The 13894-nt window shown below is 33.0% G+C and overlaps 1 protein-coding gene across 1 annotated transcript in view; it reads left to right on the top strand.

The window, feature by feature from the left end:
- Positions 1-13303, top strand: part of LOC118199151 (putative defense protein 3) — a 34259-nt gene extending 20956 nt beyond the window's left edge. Inside the window, exons 2-5 of the mRNA XM_035370954.2 lie at positions 1850-2046; positions 8949-9082; positions 9189-9280; positions 13017-13303. Of these exons, the coding sequence (XP_035226845.1) occupies positions 1850-2046; positions 8949-9082; positions 9189-9280; positions 13017-13086 (493 nt within the window). The 3' untranslated portion in view covers positions 13087-13303. The remainder of the gene's footprint in view (positions 1-1849; positions 2047-8948; positions 9083-9188; positions 9281-13016) is intronic.
- Positions 13304-13894: the final 591 nt, after the last annotated feature.

Below are 13894 nucleotides of genomic sequence, written 5' to 3'. Positions count from 1 at the left end.
ACGTAACAATATGTACATTTTAAATGAACATACATATGAACATGTGTTATTTAACAATCTATGCAACACGTAAATAGTCGAAAAGAGTACTAACTTATCTTCTATCAGATAAACTCTAAAGGATACCAAATGTTCTCAGCCAGCGGCATATTATTTTATATTTCTGTTCATTCTCTCCTCGTAATAAAACAATTTTAACAAACATAATTAGTGTAGTCATTGTTTTCTGCTATCTGGAATTATAAAAAGTTCAGCTTTGTTCAAACGAGGTTCACTTTAATTTCACTGCATGTGATTTATTATTTCTAATTAGTTCGCGAACAAACAAAATGGTACATATCTTAAAACCGAATAAGTTATCAGGTTTAAGCTAGGGCATTTTCTCCTTTTCAGATGAAATGCATGAAAAATGCAAGCGTATTTTCTTCCCATTTAACAGCTTGTTGCAAAGCAATCTATTTTCATATTGCTCACTCGATATACTTACTACATTCCCTTCAAAACGTTTTACACTTTTTCAAAGTTATTGAAACATCAGCCAGCTGTCATTAATTTTTAAAACAAGCTTTCTCTTCTGGACCTCAAAATTGTTATCACAAAAACTTCTTAAAGAACATTGTTAATATGCACATTATAAAAATTATACTAAGTAAGTAATATGTAATTCTATTGAGCTAAGAAAATTAATGACATGTTGATTTTAGTCATTTAATGAAGAGACATTTATTACACCTAACCTGAGTACTTTAAAAACTTGTGAAAAGGAATAAGAAGGTCTAATGAAATAAAAGAGTTTAGGTTAAGTAATTTGGGTATGGCAAAGCACAGAAAGTCTACCTGCTTAAAGGGATGAATGCCTTCGTCAGAGACTTTTAAGAGGAAACGGCTCGTATTCAATTTACTCCTGGGCAAAGCCACAAAAATCAACCAAGCCTGGATTTGAACACAGTGGGAACTATCAGTATTCCACGACTCGGCCACTGGTTGGGTTAAAAAAAAAAAAAAAAAAAAAAAAAAAAAAAAAGAGTAAATTCCGTTTAGCTACCCATAATTTCTCCAGAGAAAGGTAAAGTAGCCTGAAAGCTATTTTTGTCTTAACAATAAGGCTGAAATTTTTCCTCTAGCTAGACAAAAAATGCGTAACAAAATTGATGCGCTTAAAAAACCCTAACATATAGTTTTGAATCACCCTGTATATTAAACATAGACAGAATGAACACTTTTAACGGACATTAAAGCAGTGAAAATGTAATTTATTTCAAAATAGGACAAATTGGGCATTGTTTTTAATAGAACGAAATGTACTGAGAATTATGAAATTTGAATAACATACACAAAAAGTTGTCGCCACGTGGAATTTAAAAGTTAAGATCATTAAGATTAGGCAAAAAACTAGCAAGAAGATGTACCTTTTATTTAAAGGTTAACCATTATTGCCATCTTATAATTTCAAAAAAACTGATATTTATAAGGCCTTTCTTTGAGACATTTAACAATGAGTGGAGTACTCTAATTTTATTATAACATCGTTTAAATTATGTTCCCTTTAAAAGTGTTCAGAAATCTGTCACATGTAAAGACATTTTATTTGACTATTCAAAACAAATAAAAGAAAAAAGTGATAAAGAAATTATTTATCCTTACATTTAATTTTTTTTTTTTTTTTTTTTTTTTTTTTTTGTTTAAATAGTAGATTTTCTCACTTTTAATTCTGATGTTTGGCAATTAAGTTTCTTTTTTTCATATGTGAGATATGAATTGCTTCTTACGAAATAGGTATATAAATGATGCTAAGCAATGTGATGAGTGTCACTGTAAATCTAAAATTTGCTGTGTATTACAATTTCAGGTCTTCCGCCTGGCTGTTCATCGTCGCCATCACCAGTGGCATAATAGCTCTTTCATTCTCTTACCCAGAAGGAGCTCCAAAAGAAACATGTGCAACATTCAGGCCAAACCACGACAATCATACACCTAAAACGAGTCCACACAATTATGAACTCAGTGCCAATCCTTCATCCGTGCAACAGGGCAGCACGACAAAAGGTATATATTAAGTATCACGCAATCAAAATTTACGAGCTCTTTAATAGTATAGATAGAACTAACAAAAAATTTTAAAAGGAAAGAAAACTTTCAAGACTTATATATTAGTCTCACATGAAGGCTGAAATGAAGATCTTTTCATGAGGCTGGACTAGAAACATACTAAGCCTAAAAAATGCAAATCCGACGAAATCTGATTATGCTTACTTCAAAGAAAATTGCGTTAAGAGTCAATATTTGATTAATAAACTTAGCTTCATTTTTAATGAATTTTAAATGTGTCTAGAGTATCTGCATGAGGAAGGATGATGCTTTATATAGAAATTTCTTTAAGAAGCTGGCTGGCAGTCAGGTTAGTCATGAAAAGAACGAAGAAAATGCTCGTGCAAGCCAAACCTTTAATTTCCAGAATAAAATCCTACCGAAATTACAAGTATATGACAGTTTTATTTGTTTGTCGTTCGCCTATAGTCCACAGCTTGAGTTCAATTCAAATTTCACATGGTAACAGAAAAAGTAGTCAAAAACTTTAAAAAACAAAAGACTAACTTTAAAATAAAGTAAACTTAGCGTTTTGTAGACATTTATTTTATATTTATGCAAAAATCAATACTGTAATAATTTTCTTGATAAACGCTTATGCGTCTATTTTTAGATTCATATACGAAATGCCAAACCAAAGGTAGCATAATTTATCCTCAAAGAGTATCATGCATCAAGATCAGCCGATAATGCATGAAGAAAACTTCGATCACTATAACACACTGTCAGTAATAATTTAATAATATTTTGCACTTTCAGGAATAATATGACAATACACGTTGGTGCGAAAAATGAAAGAATAATTAACAAAATCTTGCATATTTTAAAATGTATACATTAGAATATAGCAAAATTTGTTGAAAAATGTGCCACTTAAGTTTTACGTAATATATGTTTGACAAATTGCAAAAGTCCGCCAAAGCCCCAAGCATGGTAACTGTTTATATCGCGTCATGAATAGATGCGCAATGTTTAATGGGAACAATGGCAAGGCTGTGTGCTATGATTTCAGATCACTGTGTACTTGGCGAAAACTGCATTCTCATCATACACGCAACGATTTTTTCACATCAAACATAAAAGAATTTCACAAATTCGGCAACGCTCAAAGCTTCAGCATCGGGCATTTTGTCTTCATGAAGCTTTACCTATCATTAGGCTTATGGCCTCCACCCAGACGGGATAGTGGTTGGTGACACTGACTACCGTACTGAAAGTATCGAGTTTGAATCCAGAAGAAGGTATTGATGTTTGTAAATATATAGTGCCTGCGCGCTCAAAATGGGCGCAACTCAAAATTTACAGTGAGATGAAATCCTCTCGAGAGTTTGATAGTAGGAAACGAGTGGCGGGAGATCCTCCGACCGCTGCCCAGGGTGTGTTCTCCTGGAATTCCATCCGGGGTGGAAGCAAGGCCCAGTGATACTTAATTTGTTTACATGGATGTACAGGTGCTGGCTTTGCTTGAACCTGTATTTGTACTCTTTGATTTCCCTTCATGTAAATGTTCTTCGGGAATCAGAAGCTATATTACGTCTCTTGATTCTTCTATGAAGGTAACACACGCCCAGACGTTTCAGCTGCATGTACCACATTAAACTCATTCTTCTAGATGCAGATGTGAGAGTTAGGCAAACCATTTGCTTTTTCATATAATGTTCACTTTCATTCAAAGTACGATTTACACTAAAGCTCTGATTTATATTTCTCTGGCTGCTACGAGTTCCCAAGCAACTTGCTTTGTTGTTTATAACGGTTCTTAAGTACCGCTAATCTGATTGACGCCAAGTTTGACTTCAGGCTATCTAAATTTTCTTCCAAACGAACATCTCTATGTCTGAATTCGAGATATAACTTTTTGAATAGTATTAAGGTCTCAAGAAACACGAAAGGGACTGACCGGCTTCCAAACTCTAGATAAAATGCGAAGGCTGATATTCCTCTAAACTAATGTTTCCCAAAATGTGAGTCTCAACATGATTTTTTGTGGACTGAGAAGAGCTTGGAATCAAACTGGAAAAGAAACATACTAGTTTAAAATTTGAAAAAAGAAAAAAGGAAAAAAAAACTTTGTTTAGCGTTGAATATCGATTTTGAGGGAATCGCGCGCAGGATCCAGTTCTTCAAAAGCATAGCTATTTCGCGGATTTATCTCTGCAAATTATTTTATTCCTAAAGAAAAATTACATATGTCTGATCACCCTAGAAATCCACAGTTTTATTCAAAATATATTAAAGTTACTTTGTTTGCCTAAATTTAAACAACTATTTTGTTTAGTTACAGAACTATTAATATTTATTTATAATAGTTAATTAATTTATAAATAACCGTTAATTGTGGTGCATATTTAATTTTAATTATTTCAGTGTTGCATAATTTTTTTCAAGAGTTTCCTTTCTGTCGCTCGTTTTTTTCAGAGCAAATGTGTCGCTATAATTCGCAGCTATGTCTATTGCTAGGCTATAAGCTTAGAAAGCATTACGCTAAAGGATATCTTTGTGGCGTATGCTACAAATCCGGAAAAATGTTTAACTGTATGCAAGTAATCTTTCAAAATACGAAAAAAAAAACACGTTTAATTTAGTCACAATGTTTACATATTCTTCAACTTCTGTAATGTGCAGACATAAGTTTCTGACCTTGTCTCAGTCAGATTTGCATAACAGCCCTTTTCATCCCCTTTTAACCTAATAACCGTGTTCTTGATTAGATTCTCTCAGTCATCCTATAATTAACATACTAGAGTATATTACGTAACACTGTATTATATCTACTATTCTTGACCTTTATAAACCATTCTCAGGAATAAATAGCAAGTTAAGCTGGTATTGTGAACTTTTCATTAAGACTGCAATCAGATCAGTCAGTCGAATCTAAGCTTAGGCTCATCAATTGGTCACTCTAGTCGGATTGCTAAAACCTGCTAAGTAGAAGTTATCCCATGCCACCTGCCGGTTTTTGTAGCTCATTTAATCTTTTGACGGTCGACGTGCTGAACTCGCATCCCAGTTATGCTCAACTGTGGCCACAAAACAAAACAGCTTGCAGTACAAACTCACGATTGACAGATATCGGGCATATTTGGGAAGAAAGAGCTGCTTAATTTCGTAACCGCCGAAGAGTTAATGAAAGTAGACTACCAATCAACAAGAAATGTTCTCGGTTCGAGTTACAATTTGGAACCGCGACCATTTCATCGACAATGAAATTTTATAATTCACTTGTTTTCTGATAAATGAGTTTATATTCTTGGATAATTCATTACACTGATATCTAATGGGAAGTTGAAGAGTGGAAAATCACAAAGGGAAGTTGCAAGATACCTGTAGAGTGTTCAAATTTTGAATATGTGTAAGACCGAAGGTATATTTATTGCAAAATGGGATGAGGTTAATTTAATGTAACTGCCGTGCAGCATGGTGTTTAGAATTCTGCGTAGCTGCAGTGAGGAACAGTACTGAACTGGCACTGTCGTTTAGGGTCATTTGGGATACACAGTTTCAAGCTGAATATTAATCTTCGGGCTAACTATATACATTTCGTCCCAAAAGTTTATAGACTCAAGTAAATTACATGTTTAAGAAAAATAGAAATGTATAAACTTATCCAATTAAAATATGTTTATTTAAATCACACGTGCCTTGCATCTGAGCAAATATTTAACCCCCAAAAAAATCAATTTGTCTTTTGAAAACTATCAAAATAGAAAAAACTGCCTGTCCCAAAAGTTTCTAGACAAATGTAATTTTATGCAAACGGGGAGTAACAATGATGATGGGGAACGAGCCTTTTATATGAAAATGCCCTCATTCAAAACTTCAATTTAAAAAAGAAAAAAGATCATTCGAACTGCGTTTAAGTATGCCTAAATTTACGCAACTTTCTGACACTGATGTTAATAGGATTCCAAACTTTAAATTGCACTGTAGGTTTGTTAAAGAAATTTTGAAACTTCTGAATCGATCTGTAAGCATTATTTATCGTGTAATGTCTTGTAAGGCGCCACATCAGTCAAAATTACGTCCAGGAAGGCCCCGAATGATGGATAGTCGCAGCGATAGGCGAATGCAAAGAATGGCTTCGATACAGAAAAAATCGGTTAAGGAAACTACAAGGGCTTGTGGACTGCGAATATCCCAAGACACTATTCATAGGCAAATCGAGGAATCTGATTATATGATTCACGTAAAAATGGCTCGATCATTACCTCTCTCAAAGCTTCACAAGCAAACGGGATTGCAGTGGGCCCGTAACCGTATGGCATATGATGACAAAACGGATCTTTATAATTTTCAGTGACTGAAAAAAAATGGTATTTAGATAGTCCTGACAGGTATTCATGTTACTGGCATCACTTACGAAAATAGCTCCGGAGCTATCACATTAGGAATAGGGGAGGAGGGTCTGTTATGGTGTAGGAAGCTTTCGGTTTTAACGGGTAAGTGGGTTTCACCTTTCTAGATGGTCGGCTAGATTAGTCTAAATACACAGAAACACTAACAGACCATCTTATGCCATTTTCAAAATACATTGGAGGATAGAATTGGGGATACCAGCATGACAATGCTCCCATGCATACTTCGAATCCTACAAAAAATTACTTAGACATAGAAAATGTCACTGTTCTTGAGTAGCCACCAATGAGCCGCGGTTTTAACCCAATCGAGTGGGGGGGGTGCAATGTGTGGGGTATTACGTCCTAGAGAGTTTACGAGAAAGGCAGTTTTCTTTCGTGAATGCCTTCGAGAGTGCATGGCACAATGTGAATATTTAATTACGGCAAAGCCTCAAGGGCTATCTGCCTAAGAGGAGGGATGCCTTCGTGGAGGACTTTCTAAAGGAAACTGGCTCGTATACACGTTACACATGGGGAAAACCACGAAAACACCCATGCAGCCAGCCCGTTCGCGGGATTCGAACCTCGGACCGAACTACCAGTGTTCAGCGTCTTTACCGCTCGGCCGCTGGTGAGCCCCGCCACAATGTGGAACCAGAATTGTTACAGAACTTAGTTATCTCGATGGAGAAACGTGTATTCAACATCTTACGAAACCTGGGAGTGACTTTGAAGTATTAAGTAATTTGAAACTGGTCACAAGTTGTTAAAATGTTGATATTCTATAAACTTTTGGGACGCACATTCGTCTGCGTTTTTAGTTTTTTCTAAAACACAAATTGCTATTTTAGTTGAATATTTATTGGAATGCAAGTTGCTTGTGATGTAAATAAATAGATCTTTATTTGGTGTTTGTCTTCCTTTCCATTTTTCTAAAATACGTAATAACTTTTGATACACAGTGTATTAATAAACTTTTGATACACAGTGTATTGAAATGATCAATAACGTGCCGTGCGTTAGCTGTAACGCAAACGTATAAACAACATATGCAGCTATCTTTGTTGCAAATAAAATGAACTGGTATATTTTCGTGTATCATTTTAGAATTTTAAGGAATGATTCTGAAATTAAATACCTAGAAAAAACGTGGAACCCTACAACTTCCATTTCATTGATTCTCAACCTTTCTCACCCCATGCACCCCTTTCATCATTGCTAGAAGATCACTCCCCTTCCTTTTCAAAACTTAATAGATATATAAATATACATTTATTTAGATTATTTTCTATCCTGTTTTATAAAGTAAACAACAAAAAGTATAGAAAATGTTTGTTAAATACTAAAACTTGAATAAAAGGCGTTTTTATAGTCATAAAATAAAACTAAATACTTAACAGTTAAATAAAATTCAAACCACGTTCTCTCCGCCCCTGAAACTATGGAATTCCTCTAATTCCCCTTTGGTTGAAAGTTCCTGTTCTATCTACTCAGTGTACCCATAATTAAATGTTAATAACTCTCTAAGCTTTTTACTTTTCCTTTTATCAAATGTTATACAAAAGTTGTTAAGAAGTGATAATTCTGGAAAAAAAAAAAAAAAAAAAGAAGAAGAGAGAGAATACTTTTCGCATTCGGTGCAGCTAACAAGGTTTTCACACCTTACTCTAGAAGTATGCTTATGTACACATTGAAAAGTCTTGTTGCAGCTGTTTAATTCCCTCTGTGATTTTTTAGTGCATAATTATTGGAAAATATAATATATTTTTAGCGAGTACTTTTCTGAGAGTTAAATTAAAAAGAACCTAACACAAAAAGTTCCATTGTTATAAGAATAAAACATACTTTTTCTTCAGTTTTTAATATATTTTTTCATGTATTAACAACGTATTTTATAATATGTCTTTCCCTGCTTAATAATAACATCAACCCTCTGATGCCTGATTGGATAAGCTTACTGAATATAGGTTTGGTTCGATCTAGATTCAAATTTTGGCAAACGAGTTAGTTCCCTGGAGTTTCCGTGGTCTTCACCATGTAAACATGAGACAGTTTTTCATGGAATATATTCCATGACGACATCCCTCTCTACGGGAGATGGTGTTCGAGTGCATTACATTAATTAAGAAACTGCAATATCTCGCTTTTAAAAGAATGGCTTTTCACTGCGCATGTTTTAATACAGAGTTTTGCTGTTATTTCTACAAATAATGAAATACTTTTGCATGAAGTATTTTAAAAGCAGGTATATTTTTTATAAATGTATAATTTTGCTTAAATTTCAATAACATTCTGAAAATTCGAATTATATATTAAATTTTTTTACAGGGAAAATTATCATGATGACTTCATAAAGTAAATGCAAGTATACAAACATTAATGCGTAATTCCAAAAATATTTTATGATTATTTTTGAAAATTAAGAGTAGTAAAAATGGTAATCTTTTGAATCGTAAATACTATATCAAAAATAAGTATACTGAAAAGTCATCAGATCAGATTAAAATTTCGCTTTTTTAACAGTTACTCTTCAAGGGAAAGGCGGAGAGACATTCAAGGGCTTTTTCATTCAAGGGCAAGATGAAGTTACTAAGCGACCTGTTGGAAAATTTAGAAGACAAGGAGATGCAAACACTGTAGATTGTAGCGGAACTGCTGTAAGAAAACGTTCATAATATGGATAAAATCCTTTTTCCCCATTGATTGTTTTGCCATTTCTGCTAAATAACATTTTTTTTTTTTTTTTTTTTTTTTTTTTTTCAGACTTCAATAACTCACGTTAATCCTAAAGACAAGAGCTCTGTTAGCGTTGTGTGGGAAGCTCCAGCTTCTTATACGGGAAAAGTAATCTTCAGGTAATTATACATTTTCCTTTATGTGCCTCATTGCATTGCGTTTATGAAAAAATTCTCTTCTAAATTTAAAACGCATGTACAGTTTGCAAGCAAAAATTACTCCTTTGAAAATAATGAAATCGCGTTTATTACTCAAAATATTGCAAAATAAATGCAGTTTTCAAGAAATGACAGCTAACCTTAAAAAAGCGCTCCGAAAGTATAGTTCGTAGATGATACCGTGTACACCAAAAGAGAGTTTTACTTTTATTATCTAAATTCAAATTACTGTTAAATAATATAAAATTTACTTCGCAATACTGATACTTCAAAGTAACTTGAGGAATGTGTTATTTAACAATAACACGATTTTTTCCTATTGTATAGGCGCAGAGGACTGCAAAGTTATCTCTCACTTTCTTGCCCAAAGTATATTTGGACAGGGGTTCTGTTAGATCAGAACTGTTAAAAACAAGGGAAACGTATGTGCAATGAATTCCTAAACCAGTTGCTTATTTAGTAGAGAGTGCTTATAAACATTTCACTCGCGGATCAAATGCAAAATTGGCATACAATTTCTACTGCTACTAACTGGTAATTATGCCAAGGTTTTAGGGTACCTTGAATAGTTTATAAAATTTAACTTAATTCTCCGATGTTCGCAAGTGCGTAAAAATTCTGCCGATATCGATATCATGATATAATTATTATGTTATCACTTGGCAACGGCAGCGTAAACGATTTTTTGGTACATGTAATTTCGATGGAGTTTGGTTTAAACACGCTGCATAATGTAGTGCAAAATTAGTTATTAGTATTAATGCTTTCCTTCTGATGCACTTTTATCCCCCATATTCCTCCGAAACTTTAGCAAATATCCTCATAAATCGTAATGCTGATGATATTCTATAGATTTTTTTTCTTTTCCCTTATGTTAAAATTACTACTCTTTACATTGAAAAACAACAGATGTAGATAATTGCTCTATTAAAAAGAATTTACAGGGATTTAAAATTAAATTATTTATTTTAGACACATGCATACGTATACATGAGTGTGTGTGCTGTGTACATGTACGTATTTATATACATTCATATACATGTATTATACAGATATATATTCATGCGTGGGTTTTGTTCTTCCTGTTTATTCATGTTAAAGTAATCCCTGAGATTCGCCTGCGCAAGGGCGAAAAGACTTAACCACTTGCAAAAAAAAAAAAAAAAAAAAAAAAAAAAAAGGGAGGTAGTAAGTTTTGCTGCGATGTTTATTTCATGTTTTTGTTAAGATCTTGCCACAATCTCTCGTTTTTAAATACTCCATGACATACAAGCAACCGAAAAGCACAAAAAAGAAGGTTCAGAAGGTTTCTAGTAAATATTAAAGGAAGTATAAAGTATTTCTCTCGCCTTCTTAGAATGCCTTCGTGGTGTAGTGGTCAGCACGCTCGACGCGTATTCCAGAGGCCCGTGGTTCGAGTTCTGGTGAGGGCATTGCTCATTTTGAACATCTCCTGCTTCCAAAAAATGCCTAATGTTTCTACAGAAGAATATCAGTATTTACATGAGAGGAGAACTCATATTAGGAACATTCCTTTTCACTCTAAAGTGGGAACCGAACATTCCTTGCACGCTTTTAAAAGAGATTTACTATCGGTAGGTGAATTGTATATGTATATACACGTATAGTTAAAATGAAAAGGCACAAATATTATACAAATATGCATATACTTGTATAATGTCTGTACGGTATATTTTACTGCTTTAAAGAAGCATACATTGACCATGATGTAAGTGAAAATCTTTCTGCACAAATGTAAAAACTAAATCGGATCACTTGAATCGAAATCCGCTGAAGCGCTACGTTCGGAAAGAGATGATGCAGCGGCTCTCGCTTACGCATTGACCAACTTAGTTTAAGCAAACCGCTCGCCATTGTGCTATGTGTCTACCAGCTAATGGCCACTATTCTGTCACTTCGAGCACTCTAAATAACTGTACAGGTACAAGCGCAGGAAGATTGTATTAAACCTAACTTAAGCTGCTATATGTATGATTATATTAACTTATAGATATGTACTAATACACAAGTTAAAGAATTTTCTCTCGTTAAAAAGCGTGTATACATTTTTCGGGCGGACCTTGTACATAACGAACTACTAATTAAACAACAAATATGATAATTTCCTTTTCTTAACTTCGATCTTTAAAGAAAATGTTGCTTAAATAATAATTTGAAACAAATGAACAATCATTTTGTAAATTCATGTTCTTTATTACAGGTACAAAATCAATTAATATTGGTGAAATATTACAATCCAAAAGTATAAAATGAAAAAAATTTAGTTATAGAAAGAAATTTGGAACGATTAAAGATTTGATTATCGTGGGATAGAGAACGAAAATTTTGCTTTTGAGAAAAAAATGTATTTTGTATTTTAAAGCCTGCAAATTTCTCAAACCTGAAGCATGAATAAGATAAATACAGTATAGCACTATATAGGTTACTCAAAAAATAAAGCTATAAAAGGCATCAAAATTGTTCGATGAAAAGTGTTTTCAACATAGAACATCCGAATAACATTATTATGTCAGTTTCAAAAGCTCCTTACATATTTCTCAGTGTAAAAAAAAAATTTACAATTACCTGAGAAGTTTTAAAATATTTCAAATATTATCTTCAAGTAATTAATTTTTATGATTGCAAGTTTGCATCGTTTTTATCAAGCATAAATAAACATAACTTATGACATCATTATTTAAACTGGGGATGGAGACGTCCTTTTTTTTAACTGTTTGAATACCGAAAACAGATTTAAACCTAGAAGTGGCGTTAGTAACTTAAAATAATTTTCATTTCCGTTGCAAATAAAATTCAAATATAAAAGTAATTGTAATATGATTACCGTAGCAATATCGTTAAACTCTCTGCTTTAAGTGAGAAACTTTATTCGATATTCAAAGGAAAACTAAGCTAAAATCTAAAGCATGATTGCATTAACACATTTCATTTATGTTTTTTTTTTTTTTTTTTTTTTTTCCGATTTAACATCCCATCACATTAAAATTATTGTGTTATTGCGGATTTCTTCAGTTTCCGGGCATCAAAAGATTCTAAAATCTCTACTAATTGCGCTCAAAGTAAAAGATGGTGGACGATAATTGGTCACCACCAGGATTTGGCGACTGCGTTCCCTAATTCCGAGTCGCCCTTTAACAGGGAGAGCAAATAAGGCATTTTCTCTTTCTTTTCCACATACCTTCGTAATGCAACTGGAAGCACGCTCGACGCGTATTCGGGAGATCCGGAACTCGAATACGGGCGAGAGCATTGCACATTTTTCGTGTTCTTGCATAGATACAACTTAATGACTCTAAAAATTTTATTCTGCTCATCTGTAAAGAGTTAGCAGTTAAGATCTGTTCCAAATCGATAATAAGGCACAACAGCTTATAAAGTTATATTTATCTAGAGGATGCGATTATAAATGTAAGGTTGCCGTGAATCAAATTATTACAATAATATTAAAACGTAGTCTCTGCTTTTGCAAAATAATCTTTAATGTATTAATGATAAAATTTTGTTTACCAAAGGATATGTATTATAAAGAAAGCTTATTTTATATTTTACTTATTTATCTAGTTTATTCTTTTCCATTCTTTTAATCGAGTTTGAAAGTTTTTATCAGCATTTTGTGGTCACTTAATGTTTACAATTATGGAGTTTATTTATTTTAATGACAATGTTGCTTTTTCAGAGCTGCTGTGGTGAAAACCTTTGAAAACTTCTGGGACAATATTTATAGTCAACCCATAGTGATTAACTAAAAATTGCAGATGAGAAAAGAATCTTCAGCCAGCTACTGAAGAAGAAACTCGACGCTTCGTCATTAAATGTCTCGCAAAATTTTCAGTGCAAAACCTTTGTTGCAAAGAATGCTTGAAATACTATTTTTCTTATTTTTATACCATGAATTTTGTATTTCAAGTTTTTGATTATATATACTTGTTTTCTTGCGATCATTAAAGTTTTGATATGTAAAAATATTTTCTCAGTTATTTTTAAGCACAGCAAACATTAATCATTATATAAAATGTGAGAAAGCGATGTCAGTAGTGGCTTTTAAGATATTGAAAACACCTCAGCAACATCAGAATTCCAGCAACTTTTAAAAGTAACTCTAAGGAATTTTTCAAAGTAGTAGAATTTTTATATCAGTTCAAAAAATAACATGGTTTTAGAAAAGGGATAACAATTCTTTATAGGATTTTATATTTATTACTTCAAGTTGAAAAAAATATACCTTTTTCACTCATAATTATTTTTAAGATACCTCTAGTACTTTAAAAACCTAAAATTATTTTACCTAAAAAAATAACTAATATTTCAATGCTTGTACAGTTTATATAGGTCTAGTGCGCTCAGGATGCGCAGAAGCAAAAATCTCTCTTTACAGAAAGCTGATATGTCAGTTCATGAAGGTTACTGTTATTTTAAATATAAGTTTGAATTGGTTACTTTATTTTAATTACGGCAAAAACTCGAGGGCTATCTGCTTAAGGGGAGGAGTGCCTTCTTGGAGGACTTTCTAAGGGAAATTGGCTCGTATACACGCTACACATGGAGAAAACCGCG

Source organism: Stegodyphus dumicola, chromosome X2, assembly GCF_044657685.1.
Source record: "Stegodyphus dumicola isolate Sdum_Otavi_A_Nest chromosome X2, ASM4465768v1".
NCBI lineage: Eukaryota > Metazoa > Arthropoda > Arachnida > Araneae > Eresidae > Stegodyphus > Stegodyphus dumicola.
This window is presented reverse-complemented; position numbering and strand designations above follow the sequence as displayed.